Below are 21,608 nucleotides of genomic sequence, written 5' to 3' on the forward strand. Positions count from 1 at the left end.
AAAGCATTCATTTTGGGTTTCAACTTAAGAAATTTGCATCTGTGGATATTAAATTTTATAGTTTTATAGTGTATAGTTTTAAAGTTAAACGGTACGTCTATTTCCAATTTTCGTTTTAAGAGTAAAATATCTTCCCAAAATATTTGAATACAGGAGCAGTCCCAGAAAAGATGAGTGATGGTTTACTCAGAATTGTGACAAAATGAACATAGAGGATCTACATTAGGGTGATATTTAAATATTTTACTATTAACAGGATAACATCTATGTAGAATCTTTAGAGACACTTCTTGAATTTTATTAGTTAGGTATTTCTTCAGCAATAACCAAACCTCTTTCCAACAACTGTCATTAAATATATTGTCCTAAAAAAGGTAGAAGCTGGTTTGCTTATATGATCTCTTATTAGGTCTCTAAAACATTTATTAGTTTTTCTACTTAAAAATGGGTCAGTTACCAATGAATAATTAAGTAATCAGTATTGTGTTGAACAGAGGATGGCAATAACATTTTCACCCCTGAAGGAATGGCATCAAATACGATTGCAAATTCTTTAGGCAGTACAGGAAAATTACACCTGGTCAGAAATTCATCATAAGTTCATCAACTTTTCTTTGTTGAAAAGTTGATGTACACAAACAATGGCTCTGTCAAACCATTTTTTAAGAAAAATAGATTCATTTTTAAAGCAGATATCTTTGTTATTCCAAATGTAGTATTTGTGTGGGGAAGTTATGTTTATGTATTAAATTCCAGCATAACAGTAGCTGTTTATGGAAACTGGAAGGTTTAACTGGGATTTTTTGTCAGTACTATAGTTGCATCTTAAAAGAAAAGATAAACAACCTAACGCCTCAAATACATATGTGGATATAAAGTTCCACAGAGAGTTTGGATTTAGAAGATACCTTTTGATCCACTTCATTTTAAAGGAAAAAAATCAGAGTTTGACAATCTAATACATTAAATCCACCAGAGCACAACTTATCGTATACGTATCTTGTTAAAACGAGATAATTCTATGTCCAGGAAGTGGCGGTATTGTGCTAGGCTAGTACAGTGGCTAACATGAATTGGTCAGGTTTCCCTTCATGTTTGGTCTACACGGATACAGATGCTGCTTTGCACTGTGGTTAAAACTATTAATAGCATGCGTACTCTGACCAGGATCCTAGACCTGCTAGCTTTACCGGATTCAATAGGAAAGGTTTATTATCTAGTGAAATGAAGAAACTGTGAAACTTGTGGCGGGATGTAGAAGATACGAATCAGAAGACAATATTAACTTTGGATTCGTGGAAAACTGGAATATTAATATTGTATTTGTTTTATTTTGATAAAGTTTAAGAAAAGATTTTGCGTTTTTCGAAGAGAACTGGCACTGCATGAGAAATCTTTAGATGTGATGATCGTATGATCCGCAAGGTGGCGGTACCGTAATGGGACGAATACAGACAGTCATGAAATCCCGAAGAAAAGAAGAAGAAGAAGGAGGAAGAAGAAGAACAAGAAGACAAAGAGAACGTGGTCTGTTTTGTTGAATGTTTCTCTAAAAATATATCTTCAGTTTAGCTTAAACGAGTTTATCAACAAGCAGTTAACTGCTGCTGAAGAAACATTCACGGAGTTTAAAGAAATCATCGTCAAGTCGGAGGAAGAGATGGATGATCAGCGCAGACTGCTTGATTTCTCCCGGACTCCCCAGATAATCTTACACCGGATAGGTAGGAAACACCAGCGTTTGGATGAAGGTTAATATAAATGTGCTTTTCCCGCATGAAATGTTTTTTTAACGGGTGAATGAACGCAGACGTCACAATTACGCTGTGAGAATGGCTTATTTATGTAGAGAGAAAATGGAGCCAATTACCTTTTTTATGGCTCTTTTCCTTTAACTACTGAGATTTTCTTTTTGAAAACAGCAGAAATGTAAACAATGCAGCGCAAGGTTAGTAAAGAAAGCAACATAAAATAATAGTAGTGTTAGTTGTAAAATTGAATAATTTGTAATAAATAAATTGTAGTTGCGAATTTTTGTCGGTCCAAACATGAAGCTGAAGTTTTTTTCCGACATCATTGAATGCAACACAATGTAACCTGACACCTACTGTGGCGAGAAGGACAGAGAGCAAGCTGCAGCAGCAGCAGCATTTATTTATGCTGTCCTTAGTGGCGAAACACTTAGTGGCAAAAACTGTTATTTAGATGTAATTCTTTCCCTCTGTCTAAAGCAGAGGTTCCCAAACTGTGGGGCGCGCCCCCTAGGAGGGGGCGGGGGGAGCCTTCTGGATGAAAAAAAAAAAAATCAAAAACATGAACGCTGTATGCGCTGAGTTTTTACCTTAGAATGGCCAACTCTCTGTTATTCCTCTGTCAATTTGATACAGCAGAGGCTTCCACACTTCACATATCTGTGTCCTCTGTCACTTTTATCAGCAGTTAAAATTGTTTCTTTCGTTGTGCTAACCGGTTTTTCCGAGCTACCTTTAAACGCAACATGAGCGCTATGACACTCGCAAGGAGTCCTGCTGCTGTGCAGAGCTACGCAGGTGTGTTAGAATCATGGCAGCAAAACGCAAAAAACTTTTCAAGGTTTTCCCCCAAACTAACCGACTGAGTTGAGTAAAGTTGCGGGATGCAGGTAATGTTAGCTAAAAGATGACTAGCTAATAACAATACAGCAGCTTAAGCTTAACAAGTAACCTGTAGGCTACCGATGTTGTTGTCTATGTTCAGCTACGTACATTCATTTTGCCCCCAAAAAAGTCGATATCCCCCCAACTCCCAGGGGCAGGGAATCTCTAAGAATCCTTCCACACATCGTTCAACCAGACAGCCATTTGTAATCCATAGGGTGGGCCCAGAAAATGTTTGGAAACCACTGGGGGGGACGCATGAGAAAAAGTTTGGGAACCACTGGTCTAAAGTAAGATAGCTCCCGTTTTGTTTGGAAGGTTTCATAAAGACGATGAGAGGAAGTGGGGAATGTCTCTAAGGAGAGACGGATTCACTGCACTGATGAATCTCAGCTGCTGAATCTCTTAAGGTTTTCATCAGCTGGATTCATGGGCCCAATTTACAGGAATGTACAGCTACTTCATTAAACACCGTTTTCAACTAATTCACCACCCAGTCACATGGATAAAAGATGTTCAATGTCCAAAACACTTGAAATTTGCTGTGATAGTTTATTTTTCCAAGTTTCACAACCAAATAACAAAGATCAAACTTTTCATCAATGATGTGTCTTTAGTGCGGAGGCTTCACAGCAGCATGTGTCAAGTAATCCAGGAGGATTTTTATGAAGCGTGTAAAACAGAATTCACCTAAACCTGAGCACAGTTAAAGCTTTTATTTTTTAGTAAAAAAATCTTTGTCCCTGGTGACATAGCGAGTAACAAGCCAATCACAAAACTGTCTCCTGTTTGTTTCCCGTTTTCTTTTTGATCCAGCTGTTGTTTCATACAACCAGATTAATCAGAATTTATCTGTTAGAATAACAAACATTTTTTACTTGTTTATTCATTGTAAGGCTTCATGTTGTTTTCACGTTGCCTATTTCACACATATTGTGAAATATATGTCACAGTAGATCAGTCAGGGGTGTCAAACTCAATTTCATCGAGGGCCACGTCAGCATATTGGCCACCCTCTACGGGCCAAATTGACTGTATAAATCAGGAGTTCCCAGGTCCAGTCCTCCAGACTGCAATTTTTAGATTAGCGGTTCTCAACGTGGGCGGTACCGTCCCCCAGGAGGCGTTCAGAGGACGGCAGGGGGCGCTAGCGGACATTTTTACAAAAGGGGGGCACTGGAATGCCTTTGGGGGGCTTTTAGTTGAAGGTAAACTTTACACCTTAAATGCACAACATTGCCAGTTTAGACTTTGAGCAACTTGGTAAAACTGTATTGCGTAACATTAAATCATGCTTGGCTGCAACTGTATCGATGGCAGCTCTTCTTCTATTCAGTGTTTGTTAGCTTCTTGGCGGAGCTCCGTTCTCCTGCTACTGGTAGCTAAAATCACAATACCCTCACTATGTATCCCTCTGAAAAATGAACCTATTTAAGTAAAGAAATCCCTCTATGGGTGATAACACGATAGAGAGCGTTCATTTAATAGTGGTCCGGTGCTGTAAGTGGTCCGGTATGAAACGGGGGTGATAGAACAACACAGCACTTTAAATTTCAATCATCATAATGCAGAAATTGTTTCCGTTGTTTTAAAAGGTTTATGTCAGTCTGCCTTTTCCCCATCGATACGCTTCCCGACTGCACGGCACCTTAGGGGCTTAAAAAAAAAAAGACACGCACATTGCGCAAATCTCTGAAACGGAGAAGCGGGACATAAAACGGAGCGACAAACTAGATGTGAATTATGGCATAAAAACAGATAATCTGATGCTGAACAGTGAACAAATCAACACATGATGTGAAACACATGACGATTAGGCGCCGCAGCAGGTGATGAGTGAAGATGACTGATGGTGAGCGTCAATAAATGATCAAATAAATCTAGGAAAGAAACTAAAGTGGACATACCAATAAACTAAGAGAGGATAATACTAATCAAAGGAAACTAAAGGGAAGTGAATGAAGAACAAAATGCAAGAATAAACTAAGAAACAAAAATAAATACAGAGGAATAAACTGCAGTTTGGTATGGCAAATACCTTTCGAGCAATAATTAATACAGAGGACGGTATGGCAAGAATAAACAGATACTATTTCCAGATAAAAGGCAAAATAATATTGTTGAAGTGCCATGGGTTTGTTGAGACCACATCTAGTACTGATAATAAATATATCTTACAGACCATAACAGTAAAGAACTGATCACTTATTTATGTTAACATAAATTAGATTTGATGTACTTATTTCTTGAATATTATTTTTCATGTCAGTGTTAATGTCATGAGGTTGTTCAGTGACTCCATGACACTTTCAATTTGACTCATTAGGATTTGATTAAGAACCAGATTTGTTTTTATAATTTCTGTCCAGTAAAACTATTAATCTATAAATCAGTAGACAGATCTATATAAAGATATAATCCATGTTTCTGTCTCATATTTGTATGGCATTAAAAGGACCTGGAACTTTTGTTTTTCCACTGAAAGCTCTAGTTTGCACCATAAATGCCATGTGAGTGAAGTTTTATGGATGATACTCTGATGTCCCATTTTTCTGAAGGCAGCACAGAGCTGCACCACCAGAAACTGACAAACACTGAAGAGAAGAAGAGCTATGACTAATGTAGTTACAGTTCTATCCATGTTTTAATGTTGCAGAGCTCAGTCGTTTTGCAAATAGTTCAAAGTTTAAACTGGCATGCTGTACATCTTTTATCTGGTCATTTTGTGCAACATTTAACAACTAGAAAATGGCACAAAATAAGGATATTTTTTCCACTCTGATTGGCTGCTGTTAGGCCTACCAATTTTAACTTGAATGTTCATTGCATTTTTCATAGAAGCCTGTGAAAATAATTTCTATTCCCATGACTTTTTTGTTCTCTGGGAAATTATTTTTGATGATAAATACAGAAACAAGCATAAAAATCAAAACATCCACAATAGTGATAGTAATATTAATAATAAAATAATGGTCAGTGCAAAGTAGCCTACAAATTCTTTGGTGGGGTGCGGTGAGGGACCTGGATAAAGGCTAGGGGGGCCTGGGCCAGAAAAGGTTGAGAAACACTGTTTTAGCTGCATCCTTGCTAAAACACACCCGAGGCAAAAGGTTGACTTCCCTCATTACCAGCAACTCAGTTCTGTAAAGGCTTATAATGAATCAATGATCCAGGTGTGTTAAAGTAGGAACACATCTAAAGTTGTAGCTCTGGAAAACTAGACTTGGGCAGCCCTAGCATAAATGCATGAAAATTCAATGTTAAAAATAAATTAAACACCTCATATTGTTAAATAACGTTTTGGAGCGTCTGGTTAGGAAGCGCATTCAAAACTTTTGGTTGAAAAGGCGCGTTAAATTCAAGTCTCCATTACAGACCAGAGAAAACTAAAGAGAATGCAATGTTGTGTTAATCCATTTGAGGAGCCTGCAGTTTATCTTGACAAAATAAATGACGACGCAGAAGTTAATTAGACTGTAAAATGCGCAGTCCGCTGCTCAACCACTGCGGACGCGGCTACGCCGCTGCAAAGAATTAAAAACCGCTGGAAGTAACTCATCCAGCGGATTTAACAAATGGAGCCTTCTTGGTGCCCGTTACCCAAGAGAGCGGCGTTCTGGAGGAACTGCAGACGCAACATCTGGCTGTTTCGGAGAAGCGAAACCATGCAAAAAATAAATAAAAAATCCTGGTAAACGCGCACACTGGACCGCACAGGGTAAAACATTCAAAGTTCAATTGATCTGTTTGGATCAGACAGATCCAACTGTCTGATGAATTAGCGCAGATTTTTCTGTAGATGGGAACCAGGAGGAAGTGCGTTCAGACCCCAGCGGGTGAAGTTTTGAAGTGAAGTCGCTTAATTTAATTTATTAAAAGTTATTGGGGCCATAGCCTAGTTTTTGTCACTACGGAGAAAAATGTAGATGCATTTATCTGCGTAATTTGTGATGGGATCTGTATTCACTGTGAATATTAACCAAACCGCATAAAATGCGACTAAATAGCCGATGTTGATATGATTGTAATTTCACGGATAAAAATAGTACATGACCGATTTTTTTTGATGTTGTCGTTCAAGATAACTGATAACAAAAAAGTCTAGCGCGACCTGTCGCCTTGACACCAACTCGCACATCTTCAATCACAGTCTTACTTGTAAATCAATTTTTCTTTTCTTGGACATTTTGATGTTGGCTTGTCGATATCTCAGTTTTATTCGTTGAGAAAATCAATAAGCAGCTTGAGGTGACTCTGCTGCTCTCTAGTGGCGAGAAACCGTAATGTTGGCTGGTAACAATCGGAATGCATTATGGGTGATGTAGTTTGTAGTCAATTTGTGCTCAAAACCTATTTTAAGTCAATCATGAGCCTATAAAACGCTGGGCGGGCCACATAAAATGACATGGCGGGCCACATGTGGCCCGCGGGCCTTGAGTTTGACACGTGCAGTAGCGCATATGAAGCACCGTGGTGCATCGGCTCATGAGTCAAATGATTGGATGGAGTTCCTCAGTGCTTCATGAAGCTTCATCTCACCATCAATACTTTTCATTGTTTTCTCTCCTGCTCTGGTCAAAACCCACAGGCCCAACCCAGTGCATGCTGGTCCGATACCAGTCCCTATACTTACAGAAAATGGACCCACAGTTTTTCCTGTCTAACTTAGAAAAGTAAATAACAAAGGAACAAAAACTAAACAACTATTAACCTTCAAATAAACTCATGTTTGTAAATGAACCCCAAAGATATAAAGTGGACTAAAATTTAATTTAAATATAATATCCATCCATCCATCCATTTTCTTTCGCTTATCCGGGGTCGGGTCGCGGGGGCAGCAGCTTCAGAAGGGAGGCCCAGACTTCCCTCTCCCCAGCCACTTCTTTAAGCTCCACCGGGGGAATCCCAAGGCGTTCCCAGGCCAGCCGAGAGACGTAATCCCTCCAGCGTGTCCTGGGTCTTCCCCGAGGCCTCCTCCCGGTGGGACGTGCCCGGAACACCTCACCAGGGAGACGTCCAGGAGGCATCCTTACCAGATGCCCGATCCACCTCAACTGGCTCCTCTCGACGTGGAGGAGCAGCGGCTCTACTCTGAGTCCCTCCCGGATGACCAAGCTTCTCACCCTATCTCTAAGGGAGAGCCCAGCCACCCTGCGGAGGAAGCCCATTTCGGCCGCTTGTACCCGTGACCTCGTTCTTTCGGTCATGACCCAAAGCTCATGACCATAGATGAGGGTGGGAACGTAGATCGACCGGTAAATCGAGAGCTTCGCTTTTTGGCTAAGCTCTCTCTTCACCACGACGGACCGGTACAACGCCCGCTTCACAGTAGACGCTGCCCCAATCCGCCTGTCGATCTCCCGCTCCTTTCTTCCCTCATTCGTGAACAAGATCCCCAGACACTTAAACTCCTCTACTTGAGGCAGGACGACCCCCCTGACCCGGAGAAGGCACTCTACCCTTTTCCGGCTCAAGACCATGGCCTCGGATTTGGAGGCACTGAGCCTCATCCCGGCCGCTTCACACTCGGCTGCGAACCGCTCCAGTGAGAGCTGCAGATCACGTTCCGATGAACGTGATCTGCAATAATCCCTACTGCGATTAGTTTTGTATTAAAATATTTTTCAAAAATCGGTTCATTTAAGAATTCTCCAAATGTCAGCTGGAGATGTCGACTGATCTGCATCTCTGTCTACGCTCTTGAATTTTTAGGTGTTTTTTGTTCATTTCTGTCTTAAATAATTAATGATTTCTCCTATTTACTTCAGTGAAGTTAACAATTACTCTTTTTCTCCGTTTTCTTCTCCAGATTCCCTGCAGTGCAACGTTCACCAGGAGAGGAGATCCACTCTGGACCATGAGGAGTTAGAACCTCTGAAGGGAAAACAAGACCAAGAAGAGCCAGAAAATCATCAGATAAAAGAAGAGCAGGAGGATCTAAAACACCAGCAGATAAAAGAAGAGCAGGAGGATCTAAAACACCAGCAGATAAAAGAAGAGCAGGAGGATCTAAAACACCAGCAGATAAAAGAAGAGCAGGAGGATCTAAAACACCAGCAGATAAAAGAAGAGCAGGAGGATCTAAAACACCAGCAGATAAAAGTGGAAGAGAAAGAAGTTTACTGCAGTCAGGGTGAAGAACAGATTGAATTAAAACAGGAGACTGATACCTGCATGGTGTTTCCTGCTGATGAGCAAACATACCAAACTGAATCAGAACCAAACGGGAACCAAGTCATCTTCCAGGAACCTGCTGAAGCTGAGAACCAAAATCAGGAAAGAAGCAAACCTTTCTCGTGTGTCATTTGTAAAAAAGGTTTCACTGGCAAACATGCTCTCAATAATCATATTAGAACTCACACCGGTGAAAAGCCGTTTTCATGTGTGAACTGTGGAAAAAGTTTTAGCCAGAAACAGCAATTAACTCAGCACATGATGATTCACACTGGTGAAAAGCCATTTTCATGTGTGAACTGTGGAAAAAGTTTTAGTCAGAAACAGCAATTAACTCAGCACATGATTATTCACACTGGTGAAAAGCCGTTTTCATGTGTGAACTGTGGAAAAAGTTTTGGTCAGAAACAGCATTTAACTCAACACATGGTGATTCACACTGGTGAAAAGCCGTTTTCATGTGTGAACTGTGGAAAAGGTTTTGGTCACAAACAGCATTTAACTCAGCATATGATGATTCACACTGGTGAAAAGCCGTTTTCATGTGGAAACTGTGGAAAAGGTTTTGGTCAGAAAAAGCATTTAACTCAGCACATGATGATTCACACTGGTGAAAAGCCGTTTTCATGTGGAAACTGTGGAAAAAGTTTTAGTCACAAACAGAATTTCACTCAACACATGATGATTCACACTGGTGAAAAGCCGTTTTCATGCGGGAATTGTGGAACAAGTTTTAGTCAGAAACGGAATTTAACTCAGCACATGATGATTCACACTGGTGAAAAGCCGTTTTCATGTGGGAACTGTGGAAAAGGTTTTCGGTACAAAGTTAGTTTAACTCGACACATTATGATTCACACTGGTGAAAATCCGTTTCCTTGTGTGAACTGTGGAAAAGGTTTTAGTCGCAAACAGCATTTAACTCGACACATGATGAGTCACTCTGGTGAAAAGCCATTTTCATGTGTGAACTGTGGAAAAAGTTTTAGTCAAAAACGGAATTTAACCCAGCACATGATGACTCACTCTGATGAAAAGCCGTTTTCATGTGTGAACTGTGGAAAAAGATTTAGACAAAAACCAAATTTAACTCGACACATGATGACTCACACTGGTGAAAAGTCGTTTTCATGTGTGAACTGCGGAGAGTGTTTTAGTCACAAAAAGCATTTAACTCAGCACATGAGGATTCACACTGGTGGAAAACCGTTTTCATGTGTGAACTGTGGAAAAAGTTTTAGTCAAAAACGGCTATTAACTCAGCACCTGGTGATTCACACTGGTGAAAAGCCGTTTTCATGTGTGAACTGTGGAAAAAGATTTAGTCAAAAACCAAATTTAACTCGGCACATTATGATTCACACTGGTGAAAAGCCGTTTTCATGTGTGAACTGTGGAAAAAGTTTTAGTCAAAAACCAAATTTAACTCAGCACATGAGTATTCACACTGGTGAAAAGCCGTTTTCATGTGTGAACTGTGGAAAAAGATTTAGTCACAAAGTTAGTTTAACTCGGCACATGATGATTCACACTGGTGAAAAACCGTAGAACTATTTTCCATGTATGTCTTATGTTGAGGATCTTTATAAAAGTTATCTAGATGAAAAGTGGGAAAATAGTTAAATTTTTTTTATCATTTTGATAATTTGGATCTTGACATGTGGATACTTAGAGATGTACAAGATGAACTTGAAGTATTGATTTGTATTCTTCTGTACGGAGTGAATGAGGTTTACCTTAATACAGTGTTTCTCAACCTTTTTTGGTCCAGAGCCCCGATAGCCTTTATCCAGGTCCCTCACCGCCTCCCACCAAAAAAATTTTTAGGGTACTTTGCAACTGACTATTTTATTTTTAATATTACCATCACTATTGTAGAAGTTTTGATTTTTATGCTTGTTTCTGTATTGATCATCAAAAATAATTTCCCAGAGAACAATAAAGCAATACGAATAGAAATTATTTTCACAGCCGTCTACGAAAAATGCAATGAACATTCAACTTAAAATTGGTAGGCCAAACAGCAACCAGAGTGGAACAAATATTCTTGTTCTTTTCCATTTTCTAGTTGTTAAATATTCCACAAAATGACCAGATAAGATGTACAGCAATGCCAGTTTAAACTATGAACTATTTGCAAAACGACTGAGCTCTGCAACATTGAAACTGCAACTACATTAGTCATAGCTCTTCTTCTATTCAGTGCATCAATTTCTGGTGGTGCAGCTCTGTGCTGCCTTCAGGAGAATGGGACATAAGAGTATCATTCATAAAATTTCACCCACATGGCATTTATTGTGCAAACCAGAGCTTTCAGTAGAAAAAAGTTCCAGGTCCTTTTAATGCCATATAAATATGAGACAGAAACATGTATTATATCTTTATATAGATCTGACTATTGATTTATAGATTAATAGTTTCACTGGACATAAATTACAAAGAACAAATCTGGTTCTTAATTAAATCCTAATGTGTCATGGAGTCATCAGCCTCATGACATTAACATTGACATGAAAAATAATATTGAAGAAATAAATATATCAAATCTAATTAAAAACATAAATAAGTTTTTACTGTTATGGTCTGTAAGATGTACACTGCTCAAAAAAATAAAGGGAACACTTAACACAATGTAACTCCATGTAAATGAAACTTCTATGAAATCAAACTGTCCACTTAGGAAGCAACACTGATTGACAACGGGAACCCTCGTCGGGTCAATCAGTGTTGCTTCCTAAGTGGACAATTTGATTTCACAGAAGTTTGATTTACTTGCAGTTATATTGTGTTGTTTAAGTGTTCCCTTTAATTTTTTTTGAGCAGTATATTTATTCTCAGTACTAGATGTGGTCTCAACAAACCCATGACATTTCAACAATATTATTTTACCTTTTATCTGGAAATGGTGCCTGTTTATTATTGCCATACTCTATTAATTATTGCTCGAAAGGTCTTGCCATACTACTTTATTCCTCTGTATTTTGTTTTTTAGTTTATTCTTGCATTTTGTTCTTCATTCATTTCCATTTATTTTCTTTTTATTAGTATTATCCTCTCTTGGTTTATTGTTATGTCCACTTTAGTTTCTTTTCTGTTGCTAAATTTATTTTATCACTTATTGACGCTCACCACCAGTAATCTTCACTTATCACCTGCTGCGCAGTCTAATCCTCATGATGAGTTTCATATCATGTGTTGATTTTTCACTGTTCAGCGTCTGATTCTGTTTTTATGCCATAATTCACATCTAGTTTGTCGCTCCGTTTTATGTCCTGCTTCTCCTGTTTCAGAGTTTTGCGCAATTTGCGTGTCTTTTTATTTTTTTTAACCCCTTAAGGGGCAGGGCAGTCGGGAAGCGTATCGATGGGGAAAAGGCAGACTAACATAAACCTTTTGAAACAACGGAAACAATTTCTGCATTCTGATTATTGACATTTAAAAGTGCTGTGTTGTTCTATCACCCCCGTTTCATACCGGACCACTTACAGCACCGATGTTAACGCTATAAAATGAACGCCCTGTATCGTGGTATCAGCTATGGAGGGAATTTTTTATTTAAATGGGTTGATTTTTCAGAGGGATACAAAGTCAGGGTATGGTGATTTTAGTAATTACATGTTTATAAGAGCGATTTTATGTTGTCCTTCCATGAAAGCGGGCAGCATCCAGACGGACAATAAAACACTTTTTAATATGAGTTGCTGCTTTGACATGATCACAGAACTGTCAAAACATATGTACACAAATCCTCAATAAAACATAAAATATTAGAAAATCAGACACCAGACAACGTGAATCACAGCAACGTCATCCGCCGGTGTAACGCTGAACTGATGCAATGAAGCGACCAGTAGCAGGAGCGGAGCTGCGCCAAAAGCTAAACACTGAATAGAAGAGCTGCCATCGATACAGTTGCAGCCAAGCAGCATGATTTAATGTTACACAATACAGTTTTACCAAGTTGCTCAAAGTCTAAACGGGTATTGTTGTGCATTTAAGGTGTAAAGTTTACCTTCGACCAAACGCCTCCCAAAGGAATCCCAGCGCCCCCCTTGTGTAAATATTTCTGCCAGCGCCCTCCGGGAGACGGTACCGCCCACGTTGAGAACCGCTACTTTAATACATTTTAAATCCAAAATAAAATGTGCTGTTGTGCACTATTTGTAGATTTTCATTAATTGTTTTACACTTTGAAATTTACTAAAAAATTTTTGATAGGTTTGTCCTTAAAGCAAAACTAGACTGAAACTGATGCTGTCATTTGTTTCAAATTGTATTAACCAGTCTATATAAAAGCTTTTCAAATGCAATCTACAGTATATACTTTTTTTCCTTCATTGATTGTTCTTGATTTTATAAAGTGTTGTCTCCAGTAATTTGGTGTGTCACTTGTCTTGTATAATGTTTCTATTTTCTGCTGTGGCTGCTTACTATTAAAGATCTTTGTTTAAAGTTTAAACTAATTTCATCTATAAACAAATGGATATATGTTTAAGTCTTTACAAAGTCACTTCACTTGATCACTTGCATTTCCTTTGAAAATGTAGCACTGAGAAATAGGAAATAGATTTTTCACAGATTACCTCATACCATACTGTCGCAACATAATGACAGTTCAATCTGGAGAGACTCAGACGGAGAGAGAAAAGCGATTACAAGAGTTTAATGACAAAATAAACATGAAAATAAACACAAAGTTCTTTGGCGTTCAGGCCCCGGCTGGGGCCGTCAAGCTGGACTTCGATAAGCTTGATGAACATTCCTGATGCAGCATACGAATGTAAACCCCCCGGGGCCTGTGCTGGTGGCGGCGGTCGGAGGAGGATGAGGCCTGAGAGCCGGGAGCTGAAGGTGGAGATGGGGCAGCGGTGGGTTGATCGCAGCTGTTGAGCAGAGGAGGCCGCGAGTGAAGGTCCTTTTGAACTGGAGCCCAGACGATGATTGGCTGGAGCGAGGCTCGGACCGGCGCTGATAGGTCCGGGTTGCGGAGAGGGAGGCGCTGATTGAAGAGCTAGGTGCACCTAGAGAGTCTTCCAGACTGAACTTCAGTCAAGACTCAATTTTTTAAAAATGTACCGTATTTTCCGCACTATTAGGCGCACCTTCAATGAATGGCCTATTTTAAAACTTTTTTCATATATAATTCTATGCGCATTATAAGGCGCATAGAATAGACAATACAGTTAGGGTTTCCACCCGTCCCGTATTGAACCTATACATGATTTGTTCTGTTCTCTATAAATGTGGATGTATAAAAATAAAGAAGTGGTCCCCGAGTACTTTATATAGTAGGCTGCCCCAGTCATTGTTTCACTCACGCAGGGGCGGATCTAGCGGGGTGGCAGTTGCCACCCCAAACGAGAGCCTCGCCACCCCTGTTGCCACCCCAGCTAGCGACAATGAATTCAATAAATAGTTATGGCAAATCGGACATTAAGCGCATGAAACTATTTTTTCCCCAACAACACTGAATGCAACACAATGTAACCTGACACCTACTGCTAAGTAGCGGGAAGTGCGAGAGAAGAACAGAGCGCAAGGCAGCAGCATTGATAGATGTACAGTATATGTTACTGGACTGGACATTACGTGATTTATTGTAAGTCACACATGCGCCATTGCTGTCCATTGAGTCAGAAATATTGGTGGTCAGGAAAATACTTCAACCATAAGGGCAGATTTCACAGGTGAGGAAAACGTTTTAATTTAAAGAAAACATTGAACAAGTGAGCAGTGGGTCAGTTATACTAGCCTAACTGTTAGCCTGCTGCTGACTTTGATAACCTTAACATGTGCTGCGCAGTTCGGTGTGTTTTGGTTCCGTTGGCACTAAAACAGGTCAACCCGCACACCACGTCATCAGTAGAGCAGCTGTGCCGCTGTGCTCAGGCGAAAACATAATAATCCAAATATAGACGTTAAGCCTGACGGCATAATGTAACAGACTGTATGTTCTGTTTTAGTGTTTTTGCTGCTTTTTTGTGTGGGAAATGTTTGTTTTTTGGTGTTGATTCCCCTGGTCGGTAATCTCTGCTCTATGTGCTCGTTGAGCTGTTGTTTGTCGGTCGCCATGGCAACGGGTCCGCGTAAAGCCGACACACAGAGCGAGAAAAGACAGAATAAAAGTTGTTGGAGCTATTTTTTCTTTATTTCTTTATCCATTTGGATTTTGTTACTTTATTCTTAAATTTCTATTTTTTTGCATTATTCACAGAGTTTATTTGTAGGTTGATAATTGTTGATTTTATTTATTTTTTTGTTTTATTATTTTCTTATTTATTTTCTAAATTTAGACAGGAAGTAATGTGGGTCAGTCCACATAGATAAGTGCAGGGGCCTGGAGAAGGACCAGCAGGCATTTGGGTTTGGGGCCGATGGTTTTTAAGAGTGGTAGCATGAGAACAAATGAAAGTTTGATGTCTGTAATTGTTTGGTTTAAGAGGAAAATAAATCACCAAGATCAATCAATAAGTTTGGACATTGAACCTTGTTTTGCCTGTGTCGAGAATCATGACCCCAGTGCCTTAGTAGTGGCTTGGTGGAACTTTTATTGGATGTTTGGCTTTGCAAACAGTCAGAAGTGGTTCTGTTTGGTTCTTCACCTGTTTATCAGCTTTAATGTACCTTTATTGTGGTGCACTGCAGCCCCTGCAATTCCTAAAACAAGCGACAAAAACTGAGCTAATCCCCTGTGTTCTAAAAACATGGTAATATTTATATACAGCATGTTTAAAATAAAACGATTGACCAATATAAGTAAATATTCACCCTTTCTTGTATCTTGACAGAACTAACAGAAGCTAAACTGCTTATAGATTTGTATGGAGAATTTATCAAACATCAGTTTTCTAATCTTTATTTTAAGTCGTATTTAATATTGAATAACAAATGATGGCGCTACTAATATTTTTGTGACAGATTTCTCCTTGTCCTGTATTGGGATAAAATGGTTTTCTGGACACAATGCATGTCAATTGATATGCATATGCATATCAATTAGCAGGAGTACGAAAGATGTGAAAATAATTAACTATACTACATTAAGAAATTGTATTTAAGCCTCGGTGCTACATGAAGCTCATTTTGAAACAATGCAAGTTAAAAACAATATTTCGTATTGTTTTTAATACAAAATATTACAAACAATATATATGTGTGTGTGTGTGTGTGTGTGTGTTTCAGCCGATGAGTTCTAGCTTCAGAGATTCAGCAGCTGAGATTGAGTCCAAAATCCGATGTGAGAATCATCCGTGCTGCAGTGAATCCGTCTCTCTTTAAAGATATCTCCCTCTTCTTCCTCACATCGTTTCTTCATAAAACTTTCATAACAAACACTGAAGATTTAAGATGTATCTTGTGAAAGAATTACATATAAATAATAGTCTTTACCACCTGTGTAAACTTTGCTGGTGAATGTTATAACACATAATATAAGTTTTATAATATGTGTTACATTGTTTCATTTCTAATATAGGCTCTTGTGTCAGATAATCTAAGTCAATGTTAGAGAATAATTATTTTTTTTAGATTTACAGATTTCTGTCTGATGGAAGTAAGTGTGGGGATCTGATCACATGATTTTCTAACTAATAAATGTGACTTTGTGGAAAATATCGTACTCCTAACACACATGTACACAACTGCAGATTTTCATTAATGTAGTGAAAAGTAAGAATCAAATAAGGCTCCATGTTCACAGATGTCCACATGCCAGCCGTTATACTCAGTGCCACAGTTTGCTGTACTTCCATTTTCACTCGTTCGCGTTCCTCCTCAAACTTTTTGGCCACCATTTGTTTGATGGTCTGAAAATTATATCAGTGAAGCCAAAACAAAATCAATATATTAAAATTAAAGATTTAATTTTTTTTTTAATTTAAACTACTACTTTAGATAATTTCCACACAAACCTTCCTGGTTGGGAAACCATATGAAGGTTCAAGGACTTGAACCAGTGCCTTGAACCCTTTCACTCTCCACAATGCTGAGAGGCTGGCAATCCTTCACAACGAAATTCAGTAGAGCCTCATTCAGCATTTGCTTCCTAGAAGCTTGATGGTTAAAAATGAAGTAAACAATACATTTAGATTAAATAACTTATTAAAAGCAACTGAATAATTTGTAAAATGGCTGCATACCTGAAGTTATTCTAGGTGTATCTGGGACTTCATTCTCATGTTTGGCCCTCAGCATTGAGGAGGTGGATTTATTTACATAAGACAATTCTGTCAAACATATGCGACACATAACCTGCAGAACATAATATGAAAGTAAACTAAGAGTCAATTTCAGCTGAATTTGGATTCAGATAGATCAAGTAGAAGCTAAAAAGAACCGGATTAAACAACAACAAAATGAAAATTTTGTTATCTTCCGATGTAAGATCAAAATGGTCCCACACTGCAGAAACCTTTCGTTTGTTTGGAGGTTGTACCAAAAAAGATCACAAATTCTTTTGGCAAATGCTTCCCGTTGACAGATTCGCTTCCTTATAAATACAGTTTGGCATCCAGTGTCATTTCAAACAGGTCCTGTATCGGTCACGTGACTTGCTTAAACCAATACGTGCACCGTCACGGGTGTTGGTCTATGGCACAGGTGTCAAACTCCAGTCCTGAAGGGCCGGTGTCCTGCAGTGTTTAGATGTGCCACAGGTACAAAACACTGGAATTAAATGACTTGATTACCTCCTCTTTGTGTACGTTCTCCAGAGCCTTGCTAATGACCTAATTATTCTATTCAGGTGTGGTGCAGCAGAGGTAAAAGTTGCATGACACCGGCTCTCGAGGACTGGAGTTTGACACCCCTGGTCTATGGGCTTGATGCATGCGCTGGCACATCGGTGTTGCTGGACCCATCACTAGTATCCATTGCCCAGTCCCTAATTCCATGGCTTAAGCCTTGCTTTTACCAGTGCCTTGATAGAACCTGAACTTGAAACCACTTTAAAGGGTTCTAGCTTTCCTATCATTTCAAAGAAACCCATCCCATGCAAAGGGACTTGCATGTTCCAAGGAGGGACTGTGTAACCCAGTGTTAAAAACACAAGTAATAAATGAATGGATGTTGATTTAATATCTTATTCTACAAGGAGATTAAAAAGTAATAAAGTAAAAAAAAATTATATGTTTATAAATATGTTCGTAAGTATTGATAAAAAAGTACTAAAAATCTTTAAAACCTGTGAAATATCCCTTTAGTGATTGCTTTTAGTGATAGATTAAACAACCAATAACTAGAACAGTCTAATGTCACATCAGCCAATCAGTTTGCTTGTCCCGCCCCTTTAACTGCAGCGCTCAGATTTAGCTCAGATTGCGTCTAACAACTCGCTTGAGAGCTGACGGTTGTTCCGTGAATTGCTTGTAAGATTGTGTTAAATTCTACGAAGAATCCTGGAAATTGGTAAGACAATGTTAAAATAGTATCATAGAATTTATAATTCAAAATAGTGAATCTGTTTTTTTAAAAATTAGATCTCAGAAAGAAAGCTTCTGTTCTAACAGCTGACGTCCGGAAAAAAATCCCCTTGTGTAGCATTGAAGCATCGGTGAGTAATCGCACGCGCTCAGCCGTTGGCCCAGTAAATTCGCTAAAAATTGGCTAAAATACCAAATAACTGTTCATATTTAATTAATATTTATATTAATATAACATTTTTTTCTATTAGTACATGTTTTAATATTTCGACATTGTTAAAGTCATGGTGCTGTAATGTGCTCTTATTACTTAGGAACTTTCTGTTCTCTGTAGGTCAGAGCTAATGCGGGTTTCTAATCCCCATTTTGAATGTTAGATTTAGTGTTATAGTTGTACTTTGGCACTTTTAGATTGAAATTTGAATTGTTGCTTAAGCTTTGCTGATATTAGCGTCCTGAATTTTAAGATCCTATACTTTGACCTTCTTCCAGGTCAGGTTTTTTCCTGACCTTGAAGCATTGTGCCCTGTGACAGCTGACCCTACTGTCACACAGACCTGAAGGGTAACTGTTTGTTTTGTTCATCCTTAATATTAATTTAGACATTAGTGAATAGTTTAGATTTTTATTTTTGAAAATTATTTTCATTAGCTTGACTTTTTAGTTAACTATTTGAAGTGCACACATTTAGTTAACTTTATTTGTCAGTTATTTATATTTTTGTTAAAAGCAACAAATTAATTTATTTGTTTTGAGTTACCAGTTTCCTTTGGAGCTGCTGCTGGAGGGTCACAGAAGAGCTCCAGCTAATTGACATCCATATATGGCTGGCAAACCTCCTCAGCGGGCCGTTCCATTTGTTTGCCAAGGGACGGGAAAATTTGGTTTTCTTTAATTTAATTTTACCAGTTCTTTAATGTCTCTTCTATTTGGTAGTTTCAGTCTAATGTTTGTTTAATTTAAAGATTTGGTGTTGTATTGATTAGTATTTGTTTACGTTTTTGTATGTTTAATTACCCCTTGTGTGTCAGCTGTGGTCTGATCAGCCACTATTTAAGCTCCCCTCATGTCTTGTTTGTTAGGTCAGTTTTGTGCTTGAGTTCTTTGTGTTACTACCTGAGTTGGAGTTTGTTATGTTGACCTCAGTTTTTGGGCCCAGTTCTTCATTGTTTAATTATTTTTTAACTTTTTTGTAATAAATTAAGATTATTTTTGGATTCCATTCAGCGTCTCTCTGGCTGGTTTATGCAAGAACCCTCACAACAACTTGGATGGCGAGCCCCAGCCCAGAGGACCGAGTGAACCGGTAGATGGTGACCCGACTGGTCACCAGCCGTGAAACATTGAAAAAATATTTCACAAACACATTGGAAAGACTAAACAAACTTTGAAAGAACATTTGACAAACTTTGAAAAAACATTTGACAGACATCAAAAAGACTGGGTTATTTCTTTTATTTAAGTTAAAAAAAGCGCACAATTTTTATTTATTTGTACAATGTGGATCCACAGATGTTAATATTAAATTCTACTTTTTTATATACATTGTACTTTTTTATATACGGGAGAGCCTAGTTGTGAGCAACAGAGGAGACTGTTGCTCACAACTAGGCTCTCCCGTATTTAGAATCTCGTGCTCAGGCCCAACTTCCTTTATACTTCTGTAGTGTTGGTATTAGTAAAGTAAATAAATTTAACTTGCCGTCTACTGTTAAAGGTATTTAAAGTAACCTTTCTTGTGGGAATCAACCAGCTTTGGGGTTGGTTTTTTTTATCAATATATCAGAATTTTTTGAAGAAGCTCCTTCTGGTGACATCACAACTAAAAATTGATTTCTTGGTTCCACCTACCGCCGGCTTGACTGATGGAAGTCAAGCTATAGATATAAAGAAAAACTAAAGTCAGCTCCGAGGCTTGCCGGTACGTGCTGACAGGTCCTGGATCAGAGGCTGCCGAGCAAAGAAATCACCACAAACACCCGTAACGTCACAAACACTCGTTGGATTTCCCTCCATCGATTTATGTTGATCATGGACAGCTTTGGGGTTTTGTTTTTCCTGAAACTGAAGAAGCTCCTGGTGACGTCACAGCTAAAAATTTATTTCTTGGTTCCACCTACTGATGGTTTGACTTCCTTATGGACCACAGAAAGATATAAAAAACTAAACTCATTATCCGAGGCTTGGTAGGTGCTGACAGATCCTGGATCAGAGGCTCCCGAGCAAAGAAATCACCACAAACACCCGGGACGTCATAAACACTCGTTGGATTTCCCTCCATTGATTTATGCAAAAGGAGGCGTCACCATCTAGGCCAAACTCATCACCTTCAATCCTCAGAGCTGTAAAAAAAAGTAGATAAATACAAACTATTATTAAAATACTGGTAGAAAATTCAAATTGATAAAACCGTTAAAAGTCCTTTACACTCGACCACCAGCACCGCACAATTAAGTGTACAAGCCGGTGCTGATCGGCTCTCAATAAGCCACAGGATGGACGGCAACCAGTGGTAACTACGAACAGCAGTGGCGCTTATTGTGGATATATGATACTATAGGAAAGGTTTATTATTTAATGTAGAGAAGAAACTGCGAAACTTTTGGCGGGATGTAGGAGATACGAATCAGAAGACAACATTAACTTTGGATTTGTGGAAAATTGGAATATTAATATTGTATTTGTTTTATTTAGATAAAGTTTAATAAAAGATTTTACTTTTTTCGAAGTGGCACTGCATAAGAAATCCTTATGTGATGATCGTATGATCCGCAAGGCGGCGGTAACGCAACGGGACGAAGGCAGACAGTCATGAAATCCCGAAGAAGAGAAGAAGAAGGAGGAGGAAGAAGAAGACAAAGAAGAGGGAACGTTGTCTGTTTTGTTGAGTGTTTCTCTAAAAATATATCTTCAGTTTAGCTTTAACGAGTTTATCAACGAGCAGTTAACTGCTGCTGAAGAAACATTCACAGAGTTTAAAGAAATCATCGTCAAGTCGGAGGAAGAGATGGATGATCAGCGCAGACTGCTTGATTTCTCCCGGACTCCCAAGATAATCTCACACCGGATAGGTAGGAAACACCAGCGTTTGGATGAAGGTTAATGTATGCACCGTTCTGTATGAGGATTTTTTTTAGTAAATGTGCTTTTCCCGTATAAAATGTTTTTTTTTACGAGTAAATGAACGCAGACGTCACAATTACGCTGTGAGAATGGCTTATTTATGTAGAGAGAAAATGGAGATAATGGCATCTTTTATGGTTCTTTTCCTTTAATTACTGAGATTTACTTTGGAAAACAGCAGAAATGTGAACAATGCAGCGCAAGGTTAGTAAACCAAGCAACACAAAATAATAGTAATGTTAGTTGTAAAATTGAA

General features: G+C 38.6%; 1 protein-coding gene and 1 long non-coding RNA gene across 6 annotated transcripts in view; both read left to right on the forward strand.

Moving 5' to 3' along the window:
* The first annotated feature begins 1,455 nt into the window (after nucleotides 1-1,455).
* Nucleotides 1,456-21,608, forward strand: part of LOC103465202 (uncharacterized) — a 29,718-nt gene continuing 9,565 nt past the window's right edge. Inside the window, exons 1-2 of one of the 4 annotated variants that reach the window (XM_081607167.1) lie at nucleotides 1,458-1,724; nucleotides 8,446-13,269. In XM_081607167.1, coding sequence (XP_081463293.1) covers nucleotides 1,661-1,724; nucleotides 8,446-10,358 — 1,977 coding nt within the window. In that variant the 5' untranslated portion in view covers nucleotides 1,458-1,660 and the 3' untranslated portion in view covers nucleotides 10,359-13,269. Of the gene's footprint in view, nucleotides 1,752-8,445; nucleotides 13,270-21,020; nucleotides 21,301-21,608 lie in introns of those variants that run through there. The other 3 variants (XM_081607171.1, XM_081607170.1, XM_081607168.1) reach the window with 3 other exon arrangements.
* On the forward strand, nucleotides 15,691-19,453 carry LOC103465165 (uncharacterized). 2 transcript variants are annotated; one of them, XR_533758.2, is made up of 3 exons: nucleotides 15,691-18,215; nucleotides 18,287-18,360; nucleotides 18,722-19,453. It is a non-coding gene; the product is annotated as an uncharacterized LOC103465165 (long non-coding RNA). The 2 variants fall into 2 exon arrangements; XR_014087593.1 differs by having other exon boundaries at nucleotides 18,287-19,453.

The sequence above is a fragment of the Poecilia reticulata genome, chromosome 5 (genome assembly GCF_904066995.2).
Source record: "Poecilia reticulata chromosome 5, P_reticulata-male-v2, whole genome shotgun sequence".
NCBI lineage: Eukaryota > Metazoa > Chordata > Actinopteri > Cyprinodontiformes > Poeciliidae > Poecilia > Poecilia reticulata.